Here is a 24045-nt window from a genome sequence, read left to right as displayed (position 1 = left end):
GACACCACTGGTCAAACTTCCCACAGACAGCCGGTGTTGGAGGCGCCCGGGACCTTCTGCTTGAGCAGGGGTCTCCCCTCCAGGGAGGACCTGAAGGTCGCCTTTCAGCAGCAAAGCTCCCTGCCTACAGCATCACCTCCTCCCTCAGAAGCTGGAAGAAGGTCTGCCCTGGGTAGGAGGCTTAAAGACAGCTCAGGTTAAAAAAATAAAACCAGGGGCGCCTGGGTGGACACAGGTGCTTAAGCATCGGGATCCTGATTTCAGCTCAGGTAATGATCCCAGGGTTCATGAGATCGGGTCTCTCCTCTGGCTCCAGACTGAGTGTGGAGCCTGCTTGGGATTCTCTCTCTTCCTCTCTCTCTCTCTCTCTCTGCCACTCCCCCATTCTCAGTCTCTCTCTCTCTCTCTCAATAAATAAACATTAAAAAATATAAAAACACAGCTCCCAACTCCAGTTGGGTATACACACACACACACACACACACACACACACACAGAAAACCCTGATACATAAAGAGAATTTACTAGGTGCCTCCGAGTAACTAAACACACACACACACACACACACACACACACACACACACACACGACCAAAGCCAAACCACCAAGCTGGGCAGCCTCACTCCTCCCTCAGCTAACAGTCCTTCAGATATTAGAGGTGTGATGAAGAAGGAACCTTTGTCAAATTCAGAAAAATAAAGGCTGTTCGTATCTCTCAAAAATTCCACGAAGCTCCATACCTATTTCGACTCCTATACACAAATTCATAGCGAATAAGTGGCCTTGTGTGTGTGTGTATTTAGGTGAAATCAGAAACGGTTCCTTAAAACATCCAGTTTTGCCGACGCGGCGTGCCTTTGGAATTGCTTTGTCCCGTTTCTCTGCGGCCTGCTCCAAACCAGCGCGGCCTGGCACTGGCTGGGCTCCTGGCACGAAGCCAGGGGAGCGAAGACTGGGGTTTTTGCTACTGCTCTCCCCATCCCCACGCGGGATTGCAGGCAAGCAGGATGGGGCGGGGGGGGGGTCCCAGGTCTGTATTCGTTTACTCTGCGAATGCTTTACTGAGTCCTGCGTTGGTGCCAAGGGCAAGGGCAAGGGCAAGGGCGGCGTGCCAGTCCCTACGCTGCAGACCCCGCCCCGAGCCTCAGTTTCCCCTTCGGGGAAGCGCTGGCCCCGCCCCCGGGGCGGCCGCGGGAGCCGGCGGGCGCTGCGGGGACCTGCTCCCGGCCTCCCCGGCTTCCGCCTCCCGGGCCACGTCCCCGGCGCCCCACCTGAAGGNCGGGGGCAGAGAAAGGCAGTCTTCTGGCATCATCGAGCCGGGCGGCAGGGGGCTGTGCTCGGGCTGGGGACACTATGGGATAGAAAAGCCGGGCGCCCAACCCCGTTGTGGGGCAGCCCACAGAGCCTCCCAGGGCTCTGGTCAAGTGGGCACCCAAAGGTCAAGTGGACGGTTGTGGGAACTGGGTGTATGCGGCGCAAAGACTCCAACCGAGCGGATCCTGCCGTGGAGCCACGGAGATGGGGCCAGTGGAGGTTCACAGCGGAAGAGAAGGGGGTCAAGGAGAAGATAAAGAGCTTCCGGATACGTGGGGAAGGGGGGAAGTACATGGGGGGGGGTGCGAAAGCCAAGGGAAGGAAGGGAATTTGACAGGAGGAGCCCACAGTGGCGTCAGGTGCTGGCCAGAGGGCTAGTTGGATAGCAGCAGGGACAGGTCCTGGGTGTTCGGTGACACCAACATTGAGGATCTCGGGGAGGTGTTTCCTGGAGATTCGAGTGAGGATTTCTCTATGTAGACAGTCTTTTCCAGAAGTTCTGATAAAGTGAGGAGCGAGTGTAGATGCAGGATAGGACTTTGGGGTAAGGGTGAAGAGCAGGATTTAAAAGCAGGATGTGTGGTTAAAGCACAGGCTCTGGGGTCAGGAGTCCCCATGCACTATCTACAAGACCTTGGGCAAGTCACTCAACCAGTTTGTGCCTCATTTGCTGATCTGTAAAATGGGAATGACGATGATAATGATGAACAACACTTGTGCCTCTTAGGGAGCATGTGAAGATTAGACGAGGCGGTTAAAAGTACTCGACACAGCACTAATGGTCATTTTTCACTTTTATGATTGGAACAGCTTGCGTATATTTTGATGCTCGTATGGAAGAGCTGATAGGGAGGCATAGAAGACAGGGAAGAGAAAAGGGACTAGGGACAGAGGGACCCAGACCTTGGATAGCGAGATAAGTGCCAATCTATGCCAAAGGAAGGGAAAGCGAGAATTGGTGGGGACGCAGGGCAGTCTGCAGGTCTGGGGTATGTGGTTAAGGGAGGGGGTGCCTTTCCGATGGTCTTTTCTCTGAGGTAGGCCTCAAGGTCGTTAGCTGAGAGGGCCAGGGCACAGCTGGCCCTGGTTAGGGGAGAGGTCCCAATTTACACTGCAGTGGTAGGGTGCCATGCCCTCTTTGCCAGGAGCCCCAATACTGTTCCAGGGAAGGGGGGCAGTTGAATTTTCTAGGGTCAGACCTACCTTGCCCACTTCAGAGGCTCAAGTAAAGTTGATGGATGTGGAAACGCCATGTAAGCGTAATTTACCATCTTAGTTCTGTTTCCTGATCTTGAGGAGCTGGAAGGGCTGTGGCCACCCCTGGAATTCAATGCCAAAGCCTTCCAAGCCGTCCGCTTGGGCCGTGCACCGTGCCAGGCTTCCGCCCTTCACCTCATTCACCAACACATGGGTAAGGTCGATACTATTATCATGCCATTTCACAGAGGCAAGGACTGACATTCAGAGAAGTTAAAGACCACGTCCCAGGGCCCAAAGGTAGTAAATGGAAGACTTAGGATCCCAACTCGGACCTGTGAGACCTCAAAGCCCATGATTTGAAACCACTATGGAAGTTTGCGCAGGAAGATGTTTGGATAGGAAGATGAGAGATCATCTCTTCCATCCGGTAGATGAGAAAACAGGCTGGAGGTTCTGCTCTCCATCCCAGCTGTACAAGTGCCACCAAGTCGCCTCGTTCTTGTCTCTCTCATGTGGGTAAAAGAACTCAGATCTTGGAGTCCCACAGACCTGCTGCTAACGCTCTGTTACCAGGGGCTGTGACTCTGGACCAGGCACCTTGTTTCTCTGTGCCTCTACGTGGCTGTTAAATCCTCAGCAGGTTGCTGTAAGGAGTAGGCGGGAAAATGTCACCCAGCACGCAGTAGACCTGCCCGGAGCCCTAGTTCCTACACAGCCATGGATCTCGTCCCTCTTGGCCACTGAGCCCAACTCCCTGCAACCTAGTATTTATTTCGAGCCTTGTTCTCCTCAGAGCTGGGAAGTGGTAGCGCCTGACCCAAGTGTGTAGCTACCTGTGACTTCCTGAGTGGGGCACTGCGGGGGGAGGGCCCTGAGCAGTTCGTGGTCCTGAGGCCTAATTTCAAAGGCGGTGGGGGAGGGGGCTGTGTCATCACTGTGACTGATGAGAAATGCCACGGGCAGGGCCAGGACATCAGAAGCCTCCCAGCTGCCTCAGGTGGCTTGGCCACAGGGTTCCACAGTCTCCGAACCCAGAGGGGCCTTGACGACAACCTGTAACAACTCCTTTTTTTTTTTTTTCTTTTTTATAGATGAGGTTACCGAGACGCACTATGAGGAAGTGACCTCTACCTGAGACCCAATGGGCAGCACAGAGCTAAAGCGCCTGGAACTTGCACTTTTGGACCAGCCTCCAGAAATCTGGGGATTTCCACCGGGGCGGTGAGCACCCCCACCGAGAATTCTAGGCTGCTTCAGGATGCCAGGGAACACAGACAAGTCACCAGCTGTGACTGTGTGCCGCCAAAGTCCCCAGGGAGGAGGAGGAAGACGAGGAAGCCCGCAGGAAGCAGCCCAAGGTGCTCAGAGGGGGGAACTCTTGACTGCAGTTCCTGAAAATCCGCGGCGCAGTTCTTTTTTCTCTCTGACTTGTTTTCTTTTTCTCTCTCACTTTAAAGAATGACTGGACACTCCTTCAGTCACCATCCAGGGGATTTTTTGCACCACAAAGGGTAATTCCTGCCCCATCCCTGCTGTGACTCAGCCGTGACGTTGAACCACACAAGCCAGCGAAAAGATAAAGTTGTCAGACTCCTGCGCACCAGAGAGAACTCACTTCTCTCTGCGCAGACTTGACAGGGCTGGTCCCCGCCCTGGCCAGCCTGGGACCCCGGGATGGCGTCTGGCTCCGCCAGCAGCCCCCGCCCGGCCCCTGATGAGAACGAGTTTCCCTTTGGGTGGCCCCCCACTGCCTGCCAGGACCCACCAGAGCCCAAGGCCCTCTGCTGTGCCGCCTGCCTCTCTGAGAACGTGAGGTGAGGGGTCGGAGGGGCAAAGGGCGGGTGAGGAGAAGGTGCCAGGGAGGGATCCGTGACGGGAGGAGAGGCTGAGAAGCACCGATGGCTTTAGGCAGGTGGCCACCCACCTGGGCCTCAGATTCCACACCTTTTCCATGCAGCCCATGGTGCTGGCCCTTCTGACTAGGGGTAGAGGGAGAAGCAGGCTCTGAAAGCTGTCAGCCCTGGCTGCAGACGGCCACCGGGGGGTGGGGTGGGGAGGACTCTGTTCCCAGCGGGGCTACTTTCTGCCTGTGTGGCCTGTGCAAAGCGCCCGACACCTCGAAGCCTCAGCTGCTTCATCTGTAAAAGGCCTGCAAAGCTCTTTTCTGCCTCCCAGGATTGGTACGAGGCCCAGTCAGTATGCAAGCAAGTTCTTGTCACGGTGAGCACAAGCTCCCGTGGCGAACGCCAAGTGCCATAAGATACATCTCCTTCCGCGATACCACCCACCGCCTTGTACTGGGTGCTGGCAGTGCTTTTCAAGGGGACACAGACACCTATGTTTATACACGTCTGTATTTGTCTATTTCTGTGTAATATAGTAAACTGTGTATATCTGCATATGCATACGGATATGTGTATGTATATAGAATACACATTTTACATATGTATCATATATGATATACATGTATATGTATATGTAAAACTATGTCTATATTTGTTGTTACAATATAAATAACTCGGATTTGTTGTTACAATATAAATAACTCGGGATGATCGTCAGCATTCCATTCGAAGCAACTATTAAGGCACCTACTATGTGCTAAGACTGTTTCTTTGGATCTTCAGAGGAACCTGGAAAGGTGGATACCATTATCACCCTGTTGTACAGATGGGGACAGTGAGGCCTAATGGAGAGATTGGGGCAGCTTGTCCCAGGGCAGTTTCCCGGCCAATGTGCTCCCAAACTGCCACGCGCCAGCGTGACCTTTACTTGGGGATTCACAGCTTAAGAAGAGGGGAAAACTGAGTCAGGCGAGCTCAAGAAGCTCAAGTACTCTGACGAAGGGGAGGCTGTGATGAAGGGAGAGGATGTGGCCATGGAAAAGCCGGGGTGGGAGGGGAGGGTGGGGAGCAAAGCTTGACTGCTTTCACTCAAGCTGATTTGCGGGGGGTGGGGTTCATCTCAGGCTTTTGCAGTGGCTTTCTTGGCTCAATGAATGTCAGAAAGACCCAGGCCCGGGGCCTGAAGAGCTCTGCCCAGCTCCCAAATCAGTCTGCACTTGGCCGAGCCATACATCCCCGAGGCCTCATTTCCCTTCGTGTAAGACGGGCCTGAGCATTGGCTCTCACTGTGGGTCAGAACCCCTTGGGAGCTTTCTCAAAGCATGTAGGTCCATGTGTCACTGCATTCAGGGCCTGATACCCACTCCTGGGTAAGAACCTCAGATTTACCGAGGCCCCTTCGTGTTCTATCATGTTCTAACTGACTGTGGTCATCCATAATTACTGGAAATAAGAGACCAGAGCCAAACAGAGGAAGTCAAGAAGAGTAGATATAACCACACATGTACAAATCCCTTCCCTAAACCCCTGGGCTCAGATACATTTTGGAACTCAGGACTTTTTCAGATTTTAGAAAAGGAAGTGAGTGCATTACTACGTAATTCTTCCAGCGGGGACAGGGGCATTATTAATAGTTCCACAGTGAAACAGAAGTGCTCACGCTAAGTGGGGTAGCTAAGTGTGGTTATGGCCTCCCGTCACCCCGGGTCAGGTTTGGCCGCTAACTGAGCTCACTGCAAACTGCGGGAAGATACCAGGTGCCCAGTACTTTGGAAGTGTGGGAATGGTGGGTGTGGGGTTGTGGACCGCACACGTCAAGGCCTGGGCTCTTGCAGCGATGAGGATGGAGGTGGGTGCCAAGAAGTCATGAACGCTTCACTCAGCGGGGTCTGTTCATGTGTCCCCAGGAACGGCGAGGATCGGAGGTGTCCGAAATGCAGAGGGGACGACCCCCAGTCTGGAAGCCCAGGAAGCCTTCTGTCTCAGGAGAAGGTACGTGGCATGGCCTGGAAAGAGTATTTGTCCGTTTTTTCCTTTTGTCGAGGTTGAAGCCATCGGGCAGCAGCCCACAAAGTCTGTGGCAGGCAACTGTCTGGAGTCTGGAGTGTAGACTACACCAGTTTGTAAGCAGTGGGGAGACTGACATTCACAGTGGCAAAGGGGCTTACCCAAAGACATCTTGCCGATCTGTGATGGATTCAGGGTGAGAACACCAGTCAGACCAGAGGTCTGCAAGCTCAGCCCATGGGCCAAATCCAGCTTGCCACCTGTTTTTGCATGACCCATGAGCAATTCAAAACTAAGAATGGTTTTTATAATCCAAATGGTTTGTTTTTTTAAATTTTTTAATGTTTTACTTATTTCTGAGACAGAGAGAGAGAGACAGCGTAAGCGCAGGAGGGTCAAAGAGAGAGGGAGGTACAGAATCTGAAACAGCCTCCAGGCTCTGAGCTTGCTGTCAGCACAGAGCCTGATGTGGGGCTCGAACCCATGAACCACGAGATCATGACCTGAGCCAAAGTCGGACGCTTAACCGACTGAGCCACCCAGGCGCCCCTCAAATGGTTTTAAGAAGTCAAAAGAATGGCATTTCGTGACATATGGAAATTTTATGAAATTCAGACTTCCGTGTCCATAAATAAAGTTTTATTGGTATGCAGCCACAGCTCACTCCTTTACGTATCGTGCATGGCTGCTCTTGCCCTACGGCAGTAGAGGTGAGTAATGGCAATAGAGACTTCAAAGCACTAAATATTTGCTATCTGGCCCTATGTAAAGAGGTTCATCCCCTCTTGGTCCAGACAGTTCTTTCTGCCCTTGCCCCAGGGGCAGGGAGAAGTCATTCTCAGCTTATCTCTCAGGCTCTGCTGTGCTTCTAGGAACAATAAATAGCTTTGGAGGGGCGCTTGGGTGGCTTAGTCGGTTAAGCATCCGACTTTCGCTTAGGTCACGATCTTGCGGTTCGTGGGTTCGAGCCCCGCGTCAGGCTCTGTGCTGACTGCCAGCTGAGAGCCTGGAGCCTGTTTCAGTCTGTGACTCCCTCTCTCTCTGACCCTCCCCTGCTCACGCTGTCTCTCTCTCTGTCTCCTAGAAATAAACTTTAAAAAAAAAAAACACATTTTAAAAAAGAAAAAAAAAAAGAAATAGCTTTGGGAGTGTGAGGGGCCAAAAAGACATTCTCAGGCTGCACAGTTTCGATCTCTGGCCCTGCCAAGCTGGAAGAGCCCTCACCAATCATCCCTCCAGGTCAGGTTCCCGCGTGCCAACCGGATCTGGTCCAGCCGCACCAGTACCTGACAAGACTGATAAGAATAAGGAAATCGTAGTGGGTTTTTCATAAAACTAGAATCACTTCCATTTGTAGAATCAATCTTTACCCTAGGATCACGTCCTCCCTGTATGTGTGCCTTTGTACAAATGAAATGATGGTGACAGTAGATGATAGGATTTTTGATAAAGTGTTTACCTGGTAAGATAAAAGAAAAAAGTGGCAGTCTTTAGGTGAATCTTCTGGTTTAAAAAACAAACAAAAAACAAAAAACAAAAAACAAAAAAATTGGTCCCAGGATGTAAGAACCGTAGCTCCAAATCCAACCTCTGGGTCTTCCACGTAGGGCCCTGACACCCACTGGGAAGTCTTAGCATCAAACTCCCTGGTGACCAGGGTCTCACCATTTGGCCACCCACACTATCTGTGAGGCTCCTGGCTTCTTTCAGCCTAAGTTCCCTCCTTGTCCGGAAGCCACGGCCCAGCGACCGGGAGCCTGGTGTCTAGGGAGGTTGTAGGCTCAGTGCACGGCCAAGATAATGTCCACGTCTGCTTCTCCATCTGTCAAACAAAGAAGCTAATTTGGCTTCTGTGAAGCCTTTCCAGGACCTGTGGTGCCCAGATTACCTCCCACCTATGGAAGCCAGAGGCAGACAAGTCTTCACACCTTCCTCTCCCTTCTCCATTCTGGCCCCCTTCCTTCAGAGAGCTGGAGGAATTTCCTGCCCCTCCCCCACTCAGAGCTGGTTTTGAGGGGTCCCCCACCCTTTCCTCAGCAGCCCCTCCGCAGACCCTCAATAGAATAAGAGTGAGAACCCGATGTATTTTCCCAGAACTGTACACCCTGCAACGTGGTGTAAGCTCTATTTGGATAAACTGAGGCAGGCCTCCCTCTTTGGACGTCTTAGTGAGCTAACCCTGAGACCCCAGCAGCCCCCTGGCTCCTTGGGGGCCTCCCCACTCCACCTGCCAGGGGGAGGCCATATGCCACATGCCTTCTGAAGCGCCTCCCTGCTTGAGTGCTCCAGGAAGATTGTTTCCAATTTGTTTCACGTTTGCCTCTTAACAAAATCAATACGCATTCATTGTACAAATCTCGGGTAATATAGGTAAGAGACAGTTTGGATCTCTCCAGGGGGCTTAATTTTTCATCTTTGTGAATGTGAAAGAGAAGAGGAGAGTACAAGTGCTCTGATCAAGGGTGAGCCTGGCGCCCCATAACTTTAGTGGTCCCCTTTCTTTCTCCTGTCCCAGCCTCCGAGGAATTCTGGGGGCTCCTGGAGGCCTACAGGGCACAGTTTGAAGCTTGTCGCCTTCAATCCAGTGAAATGACTCCAATGTTGGGATTATAGGTACCTGACATGCTTCGAGGTGGGAGTGGGTGCTGTCTGCACGGGAGGTAAAGGCCTCTTGGGTGCAGGCAGCGGTAGACCCCATCCCCACCCCGGCTTCCCCGCCCGAGGTGGTCGGCACCGCACCCCCGGCGCAAAGCCAGGGGCCAGCACGAGCCAGTAGTCTCACACCTGCACAAAGCCACACGCTGGAAAGCGGCTCCTCTGACTCCTGCCCCTGATGGGAACTTTGGGGGACTTTTGACCAAAGCAGCTGATTAGAAGTCAGCACTTCACATGTGTGGTCGTTCTGAAGTTTGTGCGTCCGGGGAAACCTGGTGGATGAGGTGCGGGGTGGCCAGAGCCGGGCCGAGTCCAGCCCAGGGGCGCCCAGCCTTGTGATCACTTTCCATGCCATCTGCTTATCGGCATGTCCTTGTCTTCTGACTTCGTTAGATTAATATCCCTTCCAGAAATGCTCACAGCCGTGGGCTGATTAGCTAACGTAAGACGCAGGTATTAAAGGATCACGGTTGACCTAGTTAGAGGCTGCATTCTTGTCTGGAATGACCTTCCTATAGAAGTGAAATAGGGGACAACGCAGTGGCTGGAAAATCATGTTCAATTCTGTCTGCCTGCGACACTGTGAATACGAGGGCGTCTCTCACTCTCCTCCCTCGGAGACCGCTCAGGAAGGCCAAAAGCAAGCTGGCACCTGACGCCGGTGGCTTTACGATAAGCCGGGGGCTTGTTACCTCATGAAACAATCACTTCTACCAAGGGGGGCTGGGACTCTTGCATCGTGTTCCTCTTTGTACTGAGCTGAAGTCTGTTTCCCTTGGGGCCACGAAAGGCCAGTCACTCAGCCTTCTGTCCCCCAAAGCAAGCTTGCATCTGTGAGAAGACACTGACCATGTCCCTCTTGAGTCTGTCCCCAGTGTCTATGCATTTGGGGTGACTGTTTCTCCCATCCCTCAGTGTCTCTTGATGCATGATGCCCGGAAATGAACCCCCGCACCCTTACACTTCTGAACTTGACCATAGCGTCTGTAACCTTGTCGACCCCATGACATCCTGAGTCATGGGTGGTGGTAATAGCCCTATTTTCCCTAGATTTTAGGTAATATATTGAGGCTCAGTGAGAAGGTGTGCCTTAACCAAAGTCATATGACAAAGGGGTGGGGGCAAACCTAGGCTGGTGGCGTCTTCTCTTGGTGGATCACCCCAAGTGTTTTATGCAGGTTTAAATAACACAGTCAGCCCTAACCACTGGACTCCACCAAGCGCTGTGGAAAAACAGGAATAGGCAAGACTGCTTTCTACTAGGAGACTCAGGGAGGGCTTCCTGGAGGAGGTGGTGAGCTGAGCAGAAGATACCAAAGAGGAAACCGGTTAAGGTACAGAGGAGGGCAGGAACTGGCAGGTGGATGCAGACTGACCCAGCCCACCCTGTCATCGTAAAGTACCTGTCCCTCAGCTGACTCCAGGGCAAGACCTGAACCAGCCTCTGTGTCTGATGCAGCAGTGTGGTCAGCGCCTGGCCCGCTGCAGGCCCTGCGCTATGTGCAGTGGCTTCACAGAGGCCCTTCTTCTGCTCTGGCACTCTCTAAATGCTCACATTCTCAGAAGCCCACAGGCCCCCGAGTGGGGGGGGCCTCTGCATGCCGCCCACCCCCGCTGACCCCATCACAAAGGGCCTGGATAAGCAGGGTGGCTGGGAACACCACACGCCCCCAGACTTCTCGGATCCAGACAGAAGGACAAGTGTTCCCTCAGGGCTGGGGTTTTGTTTTCTGTTTCTCTTTCCTCCTCAGAGAAAATTCCACTGCGAATTTTATTTTTAGCAGTTTGCAGGCGATGAGGCCACTCATACAGGGGCCGCTTGTGGCACCAGACCTGTACCAGGCTTCGGCCGGGACAGAGGCCTCGTTCTTCCTCTGTGACCCCAGCCTGATTCCCTCTCCTGCCCCCTCGGTCCCCAGCCTTCAGGTGAGGCCACCCCTTGGTGAAGGCGAGGACTCCCCGGTAGAGAGGCGGGACTGGTCATGGACTCCAGGCCCCTGGCCTCTACCTCGCCCCTGCCCTGAACTTGCATCGCGCCCTGCGATCGCTGGCCGTCCCTGAGCTTCACGTGCCCCATCTGGATGACAAGCGGGACCTCAAAGCCCCAATCTCCTCCTCACAGTGCCGTGAGGTCCGATGGGGCGGGGCTCACATAGGTGCCCAGAAAGCAGCAAACCATCGCGGGGTCCCAGAAATATGGGACAGGGGATCCAGATGCAGGCGGCCCCTCAGTGTTCAAGCCTGGTGTCACCTCAGCCAGCCATGACTCAGTTTCCCACTTGCATGAAGACGAGGCTGATTGCACCCTGCCTGCCTTCAGAGACCACTGCAGGGACCCTCCGAGATAACACTCAAGAGTGCTTTGGTGCAGTATAAGGACAGATAACACGCCGAGGATGTGCCTCACTCCCCGAGGAATCCAGTGGCAAAATAGGGTTTTACAGAATTCGTTATCAAGAGTTCGAGATGTGAGAAGTAGGTGAGAGGCACGTATGTGACGGTAACGGGAGAAAGGGAAAAAACTGTGCTAAGGGCAGTGCTTAAGCCATAGGAATAAAAAGACGAATGACAATACCACTGCCGCTACTAACGGCTAACGTTTATTGAACACTATGGTAGGCAGAATAGTGTTCACAGACATCCACATCCTAACTCCCGGAATCTGGGACTATGCCACCTTACGTGGCCGGATTCGTCTCCTCAGCCTGCCATCAGGGAACACCACAGACCACGTTGCCATAAACAGTAGAAATTTATTTTGTCACGGTTCTAGAAGCAAGAATCTGAAGATGGGGTGGGTTTCACCCGAGGCCTCTCTCTCTAGCCTTAAAAGATGCTGTCTTCTCCCAGTATCTTCATATCACCCTCCCTTGCAGCCAACTTTCTCTTGTTATAAGGACAGCAGTCATTTCAGGTTCGGGGCAATCCTAATGCCCTGGTTTTAACTTCGCTACCTCTCTAAAGGCCCTGTCTCCATATACAGTCATGTTCGGGGGGGGGGGGCAGGGCTGAGGAGGAACACACCATCCATAGCAATGGCAAAAGTGACTTTGGAGATGTGATTATATCAAGGATTGAATTGAGATGGAGATGTTACCCTGGATTACCTAGATGGGTCCAGGGTGATTGCAAAGGTCCTCAAAAGAGTAGGATTCAGAGAGCTTGGCAGATGTTGTGCTGCCAGCTCTGAAGGTGGAGGAAGGGACTGTGTGCTGAGGGATGCTGGTGGCCTCTGGCTGGAAAAAGCAAGGGAACAGATTCCCCTCTTGAAGCTTCCAGAAGGAACTCAGTCCTGCCGACACCTTGACGTTATGGCTTCTGATCTCCAGAACTGTTAAGAGAATAAATTTGTGTTGTTTTAAGCCGTTGAGTTTGTGGTATTTTGTTACAGCAGCAATAAGTAACTAATACCGGCCGAATATTATCCGATGCCATCCTCACAACTCCATGGGGGCCGTTGGGGGGTGTACTATTATTATCCCCATTTTGCAGATGAGGAGCCTAGGGCAGGGAGAGGTTAACGAGGTGACTGAGATGGGCTTTACACTCCTTCGGGCTGACTCCAGAGCCCACTAACCCGCGTGGGCTCCAAGGAGCGAGTGACTGACTGGCGGTGGGACTGTGGGTAGCCTGGAGGCCACCGAGGCATCTGAAGGCCTCCCGGGTCCACCTGCCCGTCCTCTGTCAGCCATCGGAGGCCGATCACAGACCACTCCCATCCGCGCATCCTAATACATCCGGATGGCGCTTTCCATCCTGCACAGACCACACCGGCAAGGCTCAGGGGCCAGAAGAACATGTGCCCCTCCACCCGCTGGTGACAGCTGCAATTCCACCCTTAGTTTCATCGCTTTTGCTTCTTTATCCCTTCTATGACTCACTTCAAACTTAGGGCTCAAGAGCTTACCCAGGAACCAGGTCCACATCTAGCCTCAGGCCCTCCACTGTCCCAAGTGTTGAAGGCTACCTGCTGGGAGAGGCCCCGTCACCACACGCCCCATGAAGCCAGCACGGTCTCTGCCAAAGCTGCCCTCCGCCCCCGCCCCAGTGAAACATCTGTGTTCTATTCCTTGTTGGGAACAAGTTGTGCTTGAAGCCCAGGGCAGGGGGTGAAGGGGAGGGTGGCCCTTTGCTGAGCTGTGCTCTGTGCTCCAAACCAACTGTACTCATTAAACTCACGGCTCTTGTTTATTTTACTTTTAAAGAATAATAACTAGCATGGCCTTGTATTTGCTCAGCCTAAAAGACCTCTTCTTTCCCCCCACTTTTCTCCAAATCTCCCTTCATTCTGCCGCATAATGTTCTTCTTAAAAAACAACAACAAACCTCTTGGGAAAATCAAGATATGATTTATAGGTAATAAAAATCACTCAAGTGTACTGTTTGACGAATGCCAAGAAATGTATACAGTCGTGTGACCATCACAGCGAAGGGAGTGAATGTTTCCGCACCTGAAAAGCTTCCTTGTGCCCCCCAGCCCGTCAGTCTCCCCAGCTGGGCCCCCGGCAGCCACTGAATCCGCTTTCTGTTGCTAGAGTTTATTTTTTCTAGAATCTCATAAGGATGGAATCATAGTACGTAGTGTTTGACTTCTTGTAGTGTTTGACTTCTTTCACTTACCGTAATGCTTTTGAGGTTCTTCCGTGTCATTGCACATATTGGCAGCTTGGTCCATCTGATGGCTGGAGAACATTCCAGCGCATGGATACACCACACTTTGCGTGTGCAGTCACCACTTGATGGATGTTTGGCTTGCTTCCAGTTTGGGGCCATTATGGATAAAGCTACTCTGAACATTCACATACACCCAGGGACATTTGTTTTAGGTTCTCTCGAGTAAATTCCTAGGAATGCAGTGTGTGGGTTGCACAGTAACTTTATATGCATAGTTTCTAAGCAAGTTGCTTTTTGGGGCACCTGAGTGGCTCAGTTGATTAAGCGTCCGACTTCGGCTCAGATGTTGATCTCACGTCTCATGAGTTCGAGCTCTGTGTCGGGCTCTGTGCTGACAGCGTAGAGCCTGCTTCAGATTCTGTGTCTCCCTCTTTCTCTGCTCCTCCCCCACTCATGCTCTGTCCCTCTCTCTCAAAAATAAACATTAAAAATTTTTTTAAAAAAAGAAAGTTGCTTTTTAAGTATGATTTAACTTTATGATATACTTGCATCAAGTTTTCCAAAGTTAGGTGTACCATTTTGCCCTCCCAATTCCTCCACATCCTCACCAAAAACCGATATTGTCCCTCTTTTTTAATTTTGGCCATCTAATGAGTAGATCGTGGTATTTCACTGTGGTGTTTCATTATAATTCACATTTCTGGGATGATGAGTGACATTGAACATCTATTCATAGGTTTGTCAGCTCCTTTTGCAATGTATCTGCTCATTATTTTGCCCATTTTATTAGGTTGTTTGTCTTAGTTATTGAATTGTAAGAGTTCTTTATTCTGGGTACAAGCTCTTTCTAGATAATATGTTTTGGAAAAATTTTTCTGCCAATCTCCCATGGGTTTATTCTTTTTTTTTTTTAATGTTTATTTATTTTTGAAAGGCAGAGGGGCAGACAGAGACACACACGCACACACACAGAATCCGAAGCAGGCTCCCGGCTCTGAGCTGTCAGCATAGAGCCTGATGCGGGGCTCTAACTCATGAACCATGAGACCATGACCTAAGCTGAAGTCAGGTGCTTAACTGACTGAGCCACCCAGGCTCCGCCTCGCATGGGCTTATTCTTGATAAGAGATGGTGATACTGTATGGGAAGAGCTCTGTGGTGCTGCTGCTCCCTAGCTGTTCCTTCCTGGGCAAACTCCTCCCCCTCTGTGAGCCTCAGTTTCTTCATCAGTAAAATGGGAACAAAAGAACCCCATTCTGCCTTCCTCACAGTGTTGTTAGGGGCCCTGGGCAGAATCGTGATCATGAAAGCATTTTGTAAACTCCTCAGACCCATAGGAGATTAACAGTATTATCAAGTCGGGTTGAATACTGAATCCTGTCTATGTCCCTCCCCTCTGGTACACATTATCTGTGAGGGACAGCAGTGCAGAGCAGACATGCCTCAATTGGTCTAGGATGGATTGCCAAGGAGGGGTGCACGTGGGAGCAGAGGCCCCCCCGGGCTTCGGGAGGAGGGAGGTGCTCAGTCATGCAGCCCAGCATGTTCCCAGTGTGTGGACCGCTGTCCTCCATGCTGGGAACACAGCTGTGGCCCTCACAGCCCTCCAGACCAGCAGGCCCACCACAGAGCCCATGATGACTGTAGGGCCGAGTGGAACATGCATGGCGGCAGAGGCCTTGATCCTGTTTTGAAGGACAGTCCTGGAAGGGCTGATGCTCTAAGGGTGGCAGAGAGTCAGCCAAACGGAGGGAACAGCATGTGCCAAGTCATGTGAGCCAGCCCAGCTTATGGCCTGGCAGATCCCAGTGCTTTGCAGAGAGGCGCACTGGTGGCCACTGGGGCCCATGTGACATCTAATGACATGGGTATTGTTTCCAGGATCACCCCGAGGTGGCTGAGGCTGAAGCTGGGTGCCCCTTTGCTGGTGTTGGCTGCTCCTACAAGGTAAGCATCTGGATGTGAGAAAGGAGACGTGCCCACTTCAGCCTCTCCCAGATTTTCCCCCATCACCACGCTACTCCTCTGGGTGTCCCTTACATTAATGAACTTCCCTGAGCAACTAATGCCACTAGTAAGTCATCTCCATACTCAGGGAAGTTCTTCTTAATGTCTCACGTGGGCCCCCGTACTGTCGCTAAAGTATGCTCCCCCAGCCCCCGTGCCTCTCTCCGTGGTCCTGAATGATCAGTGCACTTTAGGGCAGGCCAGAATTCTTGCTCTAGAGCCTGGGGTGCACAAGGCTCAGCCTGGGCATGTCTGATACCAGGATCCTCATCCAAATCCCTCTTGCGACGCACAGAGCATCTTCCCTTGTGCTGAGTGAATGGATCTGACCTTCCTCGACAACGCTGGGTGGCAGGGCTCTCCCCTGGTCCCTGGTTCTCCTCGACCTTCTCGGTTTTCACTGACCAGCCCACTCTCTTGACAGGGGAGCCCAAAGCTCATGCAGGAGCATGAGGTCGCCTCCCAGACCAGCCACCTGAACCTGCTGTTGGCGTTCATGAAACAGTGGAAGGCCCAGCTGGGCTCTGGCCTGGGCTCCGGGCCCATGGCCCTGGAGCAGAATCTGTCAGACCTGCAGCTACAGGCGGCCGTGGATGTGGCTGGGGACCTGGAAGTCGACTGTTACCGGGCACCCTGCTCGGACGGCCAGGAGGAGCTGGCCCTGCAGCACTTAATGAAGGAGAAGCTCCTGGCTGAGCTAGAGGAGAAGCTGCGTGTGTTTGAGAACATCGTCGCGGTCCTCAACAAGGAGGTGGAGGCTTCCCACCTGGCTTTAGCAGCCTCCATCCACCAGAGCCAGCTCGACCGTGAGCACATCCTGAGCCTGGAACAGAGGGTGAGCAGGGGAGGCGGGCTTACCTTCCAGGCTGGCTCAGGGCCTCCCCTTGACCCCCCCTTGTCTCTAGAGCTGTGGACCAGCTGCCTGCCTTCTAAGCATCCTCCCTGCGCAGAGCGATCACCCCTGCCCATCAGAAATATCTCTCCTGTGTTCCGAGACCCTCTAGAAGAGCACCGAGTCTCAAATTATAGCTCAGGTCAAACTCCCCCGCCCAGTGTGCTTCATTTCCTTTGCTTGAACGACAGCTGTGACAGGATAGTCCCTTCCCAAGCATTTCTTCCCACTGGTAGACACTTTTCACTATGAGAAAGTGCTTCCTTATACTAAACTAAAAGCAGCCTCTCTGTGTCTCCCCTGCATTGTGCCTGGCCTCCCACGTCAGGGCCCACAAAACAAATCTGCCTTCTAGTCCCCATGGAAGCCCTTCAGATATAGTCTTGCCTTCTTGAAGCTAAACACTCCCGGCATCTTCACACCTTCATCAGAGCATATTGCTTCATGCTGTCCTTATATGCTCTGTCTCAGTCTAATTAATTCGCCTGATAGTTCTTGGTTGAGCAGGACTTTGCCCTCCTTTCTTCCAGAGCTTATACTTTTCTTGATATAACCAGCCACCATGCTAATGTCATTTTTTGTTATTGTTGGGTCTTGGTTTGGGGGGGATTTGTGTATGTGTGTGTGACGGGGTGAGGTTTTTGTTCCAGCAACACTATATCACTGTCTCAAGTTGAGTTAGGCCTGGATTTAGTTCTAGCTCCACCATTAACTTGCTGGGTAGGTCTGAGTAAGTCATTTCCGCTCTCAGGACTCCAGCTTTCCCATCAGTAAAATTAGGGATTCGATGTCCTTTAAGGATACTCCCTTCCCGACTTCAGGGGCAAGATGGCGGAGAAGTAAGGAGCTCCGTACTTGCACTCGCGCCCATACATCACACAGAAAAGATCTGAAGCCATTGGAAACCTTACAAAACCTGAGAGATTGGGAGAAAAAAGACGCAGAATCCACTGAGAGAGCCTTCTAACCGGGCTCGGGCTCAGAAGGATACTCCCTTCCCTACCTGAGCACACCCAAGAATAAATCTGTATTTTTTCAAACGTCAGCCGGGGAACCCACCGGAAAAGCAAGACATTGGGTTGAGGGACGGAGTAAAACCTCTCTTTATGTAACTCTTGCCCCAGGTAGAAGGAGGGCTCCGTGAGCGCATGTCTTCAGTTTATCAACAGCCTTCCTGGCTCTACCCTCACAGGCCAGGAACTTTGCAAGGCTGGACACGGAGAGAAAATGAGCATGGGCCCAGCCTCCGTTAGGAGGAACCATCTATCTGGTAGGAAGGGCAGAAAGACGTATCCTATAAAACTGTTGGTAGGGCTCTGTAGAACACAGGTGCGAGAGAGGCTAGCCGAGCGAGGGCACTAGTTGGAGGCTTCCCAGAGGAAGGGCCGTGCAATCAGATTCGTGATGGAGAAATAGAAGGTGGCCGATGGAGAAGAAAGGCAAAGGACTTCCAGCGCGAACAGAGCCAGATGCATGAGGCAGGCATGGTCAGGAAGGCATGTTTGGAACACATCTGTCCCCTCCCCTTCCCCAAGCTGCATTCCGGTGTCCCTGGCTGAACGGGCTTCCCCCACAGGTGGTGGAGTTGCAGCAGACCCTGGCCCAGAAAGACCAGGCCCTGGGCAAGTTGGAGCAGAGCCTCCGCCTCATGGAGGAGGCCTCCTTCGACGGCACCTTCCTCTGGAAGATCACCAATGTCACCAGACGCTGCCACGAGTCAGCCTGTGGCCGGACCGTCAGCCTCTTCTCTCCAGGTACCGGCTCCCTGGGGGGGCACAGACCGGCAGGGAGAGGCAGGCTTTCCGGGACCCAGGAAGCAAGCGGGGACAGCAGCCAATTCTGACTGCCATGCGGGGACCACACTGGGACCGTGGAGGAGGCAGGCCAAGGAGCGTGGGCTCTTTGACCCCGGGCACGCTTTCTGCCTCCCTGAGGTCAGTCTCATTCTGCAAATAGGAATAAGATTGTCACCTGCTTCATGTGGATGTGGGGTGTGAGCGAGTGCTTGAGCCAGAGCTCGGGGACGTGAGAGGGGTGCCGAGGATGCTTCCCACAGGTGCGTGCCCCAGGGCCCTGCTGTCAGGGAGCCTGTGCCTGAACTGAGGCCAGTGGAGAGTTAGGTAAAACATACTTTTCTAGGTTGTGGGTAGGACACGAGTGAGTGCTTTGTAAAATCTGGACACTTCTCATTCATTCCTGGGGCTCCTGGGCCTGGCTAGTTACTCAGTAGAGGTTTCTCTTACTTAACTGGTATCTGTTTCTGTAACGATGTGTATAGTTGTGCACAAAATTCTCAGACTTATGTGCTTTTCCTCACACCTAACACACGTGCATCTAAGTAAGGGGATGGATCATTCGGAGGATTTCTGCAAGTTACGACCTTATTATGGATTTTTTAAAAAACTTTAATGTTTATTTATTTTTGAGAAAGAGGCAGAAACGGAGCACAAGCAGGGGAGGGGCAGAGAGAGAGGGAGACACAGAATCCTAAGCAGGCTTCAGGCTCTGAGCTGTCAGCACAGAGCCCAACACAGGGCTCGAACTCACGAACCGAGAGATCATGACCTGAGCCGAAGTCGGACGCTTAACCGACCGAGCCACCCCGGCGCCCCTCTGCCCATTACAGTCTTCACCTCTCACAGTTGCCCCGGCCTCGTACCTTTCCTGCGCATCAGCTCCTCTGATGCGCCGCCACCGACAAGGCTGGGAGGAAGGCAGGCACTGGCCTTTGCCCCACAGGGCAGAGCAGGGCTGGCTCCCAAAGCCGGGCCCCTTTCCTCGGGAGCAGCCCCTTCGTGGGGTGGCCTCGCTTCCTCCACGCAGGCCTTTTTTCCTCACTTCTTTCCAAAGGGGAAAAAGCAAGCACTGTCTCTGGCTTCCTGTTTTACCAAAATGTAAGGGGACAGATGAGTCAGCCTGTCGGCCCGACCTTCCTCCACCTCTTTCTGCCTGGCCCCCCACACACACACTGTCCTCCATCAGCCCCTCCCAGAGGGGCCCTCGTGGTGACAGCCGCTGGCACCCATGCTTGCATGGCCCTTTCAGCTGCCCCCCGAGCAAGTCCATGGGCACCTCTGCATAATCACCCAGGGATGACGACTCATCCCTCGGGGGCCTTCGCCGAGGTGGCAGGCAGGGCTGTGAGCTGCCTCGGTCTCCCCCAGCCTCCAGGAGACCCCAACCACTTGGCCTAGGGCAGCAGAAAGAGGTCGGTGCTGTGAGGTAGGAGCCCCGGCCCCTAGTTCTGGCTCTGCCCCAGGCACGCTGTGAGACCAGGGCCAGCCACTTCCCCTTGCTGGGCTTGGTTTCCCCATTGCAAAATACAGGTCGGTTAAATCAAAAGTGTGGTGTGGGGGCCAACAGCATCACCATCCCCCGTCGGAGATGCACATTCTCAGGCCTCGCCCAGCACTAGTGCGTCCCACTCCAGGCCCGGCGGTCTGTGATTCTGACGGCTGGTTGACTGCCTGAGAACCTCGCCCTCCTTGATGCGCTAGAATGGAGAAGAGTGCTGGGTTCCAGCCCCGGGTTGCTTAGTTGTGAGCCACTGACCTTGGCCATGCCTGGCCACAGATCCCAGATTCCTCATCTGCAGGTGCAACGCCCTCCAGCTACCTCTGTGCTGACTCTGGCTTCCACATTTCAGCATTCTACACTGCCAAGTACGGCTACAAACTCTGTCTGCGGCTCTACCTGAATGGGGATGGGACAGGGAAGAGGACCCACCTGTCCCTCTTCATCGTGATCATGAGAGGGGAGTATGATGCTCTGCTGCCCTGGCCTTTTCGGAACAAGGTACGGNGAGGGGGTGGGGCGGGGAAGCCTCTGCGTTTCCATTTCACCTTTTATAAAACAAGAGCCAGAGTTCACATCTGGTATCCATGGCTATCATGAGTCCAGGGACTAAAAAGCCTGGACCAGCTCCCCCGGAAGGCACGCAAAAGTGAAATTCACATGGTGGTGTGAATAAGGAGAACTTCCTGGAGGAGGTGCTGGGGTGGGGGGGCTAGCCTGAATTGGCGGCATTTTCAGAAAACAAGGGAAGGAGGCAGATACCGCTGTGTACCTCTTAGAGTGGCCACAAGCCAAAAGACTGACAATACCAAATGTTGGCAAGGACATGGAACAGCCAGAGCTCTCATTCGTTGCTGGCAGGAACACAAAATGCGGTACGGCCGCTCTGGAAGACAACTTGGCAGTTACTTACAAAACTAAACATACTCTTACCATATGATCCAGAAACTGCACTTCTTGGTATTTGCCCAGATGAGTTGAAAGCTTTTGTTTTCGAAAGCCTGCGCACAGATGTTCATAGCAGCTTCGGTCATAATTGCCAAAACTTGGAAGTAGCCAAGATGTTTTTCGGTAGGTGAGGGGATAATATTATCCGTGCTAAAAAGACATGAGGCTTCAGGCCATGGAAAGACACAGGGGACCCTTAAATGCAAATCACTGAGTGAAAGAAACCAGTCTGAAAGGGTATCTACAGACTGTGTGATTCCAGCTATATGACCTTCTGGAAAAGGGAAAACTATGGAAACAGTGAAAGTATCAGTAGTTGCCTGGGGTGGGGGTGGGGGCAGGGATGAATAGGCAGAGCACAGGTATTTTTAGGGCAGTGAAACTATGCTGCGCACTATAATTCAGGATACCTGTCATGGTACGTTTGTCCGAACCCAGAGGAGGCGCGCACAGCACCAGGGGTGAACCCGGTGGTCAGCCATGGACTTTGGGTGATTAGGATGTGTCGCTATAGGTTCGTCAGCAAATGTACCCCTCTGGTGTGGGTGCTGACTGGGTGCAGGGAGGCTGTGTGGGAGCAGAGGGTATGTGGGAAATCTTTACATTTTCCATTCGCTTTTGCTGCACAAACTGCTCTAAAAAATAAAGCCTATTAAAAGTCTTTAGAAGGACAATAGGAGGGAGGGGGTAGGCTAGGCCTTCCCTGCAGGTGAACAGCGTGAACAGCAACCTGGAGGGAGGCGGGGAGGAGGGAGCGGGAGCGACAGGGTAAGGAAGGGGTGGGGTGGAGAACACAGACCTCAGCGAGGGTGGAGTGAGAGGAGGGAAAACAGGTGGCGCAGGGGTGGGGACGCCACAGCCGTCTGGATATGAGTCAGTCACCAGGCCGGTGGTTCCCATGGCTCTCAGGGAGAGTTTTAAAGTACCAACGGCCGGGTCTCACTCCTGCGAATGGTGAGGCCCGAGCATCAGGGTTTTTTAAGCTTTCCCAGGGCATTCTGAAGTGCGGCCAGCGGCGCCTGGGGGGCTCGGTCGGTTAAGCGTCCCACTCTTGGTTTTGGGTCAGGTCATGGTCTCGCAGTTCGTGAGTTCCAGCCCCTCACCGGGCTCCGTGCTAACATCGAGGAGCCAGCTTGGGATTCTCTGGGCAACCCCCCTCCAGATAAATGAATCTACATTTTAAAATAAATAAAGCGCAGCCCACTTGGAGAACCACTGTGGTAGGCAACGGGTGTTTTCTGTGACGTGTGCCGGAGAAGGGGGTGTGTCACACGTAGATCCTGGCTTCTCGGGGTCCACATATCTGTGCATCCCAGAAACTCCATTCACGTCGAAGGGCATGGACTGACAGCCCCGTGCAGAAGGGCTGTGTGTCCTCGCCCCCCAGCCTCGCCCCAGGAAGTTCCAGGCGTGGCTGGTGGATCAAGCAGTTCCGAGCAGGAAGGGGCCCCAGAGGTCCCGGCCTCCTTGTCGGCGCTTGGTACCACGTTTAGCACGCAGACCGCTCCTCAGAATTGACCATAGCTCTGAATTCTGCCCCTTCCTGTTGGATAGGACCTCTGATCCCTGCTCGCTGGGCAACCCTTGAAGACTGCTCAGAAGCCGTATGCTTCCGTTTCCCGGGTCTTGCCCTCACACTGTTTCTTTGACTCCTAGTCCGCCTGAGCTCAGGGGCAGAGGGGCCGTACAGGTGTCCCTCGGCGCGGCCGCCCGGGGTCTGACGTCCCACCTGTCCCCTGCCGCGCAGGTCACCTTCATGCTTCTCGACCAGAACAACCGTGAGCACGCCATCGACGCCTTCCGGCCCGACCTGAGCTCCGCGTCATTCCAGCGGCCCCAGAGTGAGACCAACGTGGCCAGTGGCTGCCCGCTCTTCTTCCCCCTCAGCAGGCTGCAGTCGCCCAGGCATGCCTACGTGAAGGACGACACCATGTTCCTCAAGTGCATCGTGGAGACCAGCGTTTAGCGCGGGTAGGCTGGGCCAGCCACACCTGACTCCGCAGCCAGCTCCGCTGGGGGGTTAGTAAGATGACTAAAGTCCTGCCCTTGGCACCCCAGATCCCAGGACACGATGCTGCGCGGGGCTGGCAGGGTCTGAGCGGGACTGACGGACCCAGTGCGGCCGGCCATCGGCTTAGGTGGCGGGACCTGGGGCTGGGGCGTGGATGGTGAGCATAGGCGAGCTCTCCGGACGGACGGGAAGATCTCTGCCCCGGGGCGGGGAAGACATCGAGTCTGGGCTTGGATTGAAGACCTTCAGTTTCCTTCCAGTCCAGAACATCTCCAGTTCTGAGCCTCTGGCCCAGAAGAGACCTAGGACTTGCAGAGGGTTCTGGAAACATCCAGAAACCTCATGCCCGCCAGCCTCCTGACTCCCCTTCAGGACCCCCAGGTGGGCCGGGCTGGCCCCCACAGCACCAGCCACACTGGGTCTGGCAGCTCCGTTCCTCGCTATGCGGGGGCCGCGCAGACCCTGCATCCTGTGCCCGCACCCACAGGGCCCCCCTTCACCTCCTCCGGATGCAAGCAGGTCGCTCAGGTCCCAGGAGCAGCCAGAAGAAACGTGGAGAAGGAGGGGCCACAGACGCCCTGCTCTCCTTCCCTTGGCGCCCCGCCACCTTCGCACTTCCCTGCATTTCACGTCACTGAACTAAGCAAGGTATTTACTTCTTGACTGATCGGGGCCTCGAGCCACCGAGCAGACGTTGTCCTTTAAATATGTGTAAAACCAAAAAAAGAGATTTTTGTACATTTCTGTTGAGGCTTTCCTGAAGCGCGTGGCTATGGGAGTTGGTTTAGCGGCGCTGAGGTGGAAAAGACCGGCGCTGAGTCCTGGTTGGTGCGGCCACTTTGGCAGATGACACCCAGGTGTGTCCCCTCCTGTCCCCGGGCTTCTCCTCTCTCTCCTGGAGAAAGCCAGCCCAGCTGAGCTCTGAGAGCCTCCGAGGGGATGCCACACAGAAGAGCCTGCCTGTCACAGCCCCGCTGTGGCCCACGCTCATCTTCCCACCGTGGGGGTCCCACAGGGACCCTGGGACATCACGTTGCCTCCCGGGGCTCCAGCTCAGGCCCTCACTCCCCTCCCCACCAGCCCTCTATAGCTTACTCATCCTCTGCCTGCCAAAAGCTGCAGCAGGCTTTCCTCCTCACACCTCCAGTGTTGTCATCTGTGAAATGGGTCAGCAGCCCTGCCTGTTCCTGCCCCCTCTCCCCTGCCAGCCCAGTGTTTGTAAGGATGATCTCCTCCATGTCAGAAAACCCACATCCAAC

The 24045-nt window shown here is 53.7% G+C and overlaps 1 protein-coding gene across 5 annotated transcripts; it reads left to right on the top strand.

Moving 5' to 3' along the window:
• Window positions 1-1372: 1372 nt before the first annotated feature.
• Window positions 1373-23526, top strand: TRAF1 (TNF receptor associated factor 1). Of its 5 annotated transcripts, none has more exons than XM_077769949.1 (9): window positions 1373-1533; window positions 3606-3872; window positions 3972-4328; window positions 6266-6350; window positions 15516-15581; window positions 16066-16476; window positions 18110-18287; window positions 20180-20328; window positions 22523-23526. In XM_077769949.1, the coding sequence occupies exons 3-9, from the start codon at window positions 4189-4191 to the stop codon at window positions 22739-22741; spliced, it is 1248 nt and encodes a 415-aa protein (XP_077626075.1). In that variant the 5' UTR covers window positions 1373-1533; window positions 3606-3872; window positions 3972-4188; the 3' UTR covers window positions 22742-23526. The 5 variants fall into 5 exon arrangements, with proteins under 5 accessions (XP_077626075.1, XP_077626073.1, XP_077626076.1 ...); XM_077769947.1 differs by lacking the exon at window positions 1373-1533 and adding an exon at window positions 1665-2725; XM_077769950.1 differs by lacking the exon at window positions 1373-1533 and adding an exon at window positions 1667-2725 and having other exon boundaries at window positions 3972-4025.
• Window positions 23527-24045: the final 519 nt, after the last annotated feature.

Source organism: Crocuta crocuta, unplaced genomic scaffold (genome assembly GCF_008692635.1).
Source record: "Crocuta crocuta isolate KB4526 unplaced genomic scaffold, BGI_CrCroc_1.0 scaffold95, whole genome shotgun sequence".
NCBI lineage: Eukaryota > Metazoa > Chordata > Mammalia > Carnivora > Hyaenidae > Crocuta > Crocuta crocuta.
Note: the sequence above shows the minus strand (reverse complement) of the source record. Positions and strands in the feature narration are given on the sequence as shown.

Bases quoted from the DNA above. Each gene is read 5' to 3' on its own strand.
- TRAF1 (XM_077769949.1), top strand. From the start codon at position 4,189: ATGGCGTCTGGCTCCGCCAGCAGCCCCCGCCCGGCCCCTGATGAGAAC. The intron at 4,329-6,265 runs GTGAGGGGTCGG...ATGTGTCCCCAG, and splicing joins TGCCTCTCTGAGAACGTGAG to GAACGGCGAGGATCGGAGGT. The intron at 15,582-16,065 runs GTAAGCATCTGG...CTCTCTTGACAG, and splicing joins GTGTTGGCTGCTCCTACAAG to GGGAGCCCAAAGCTCATGCA.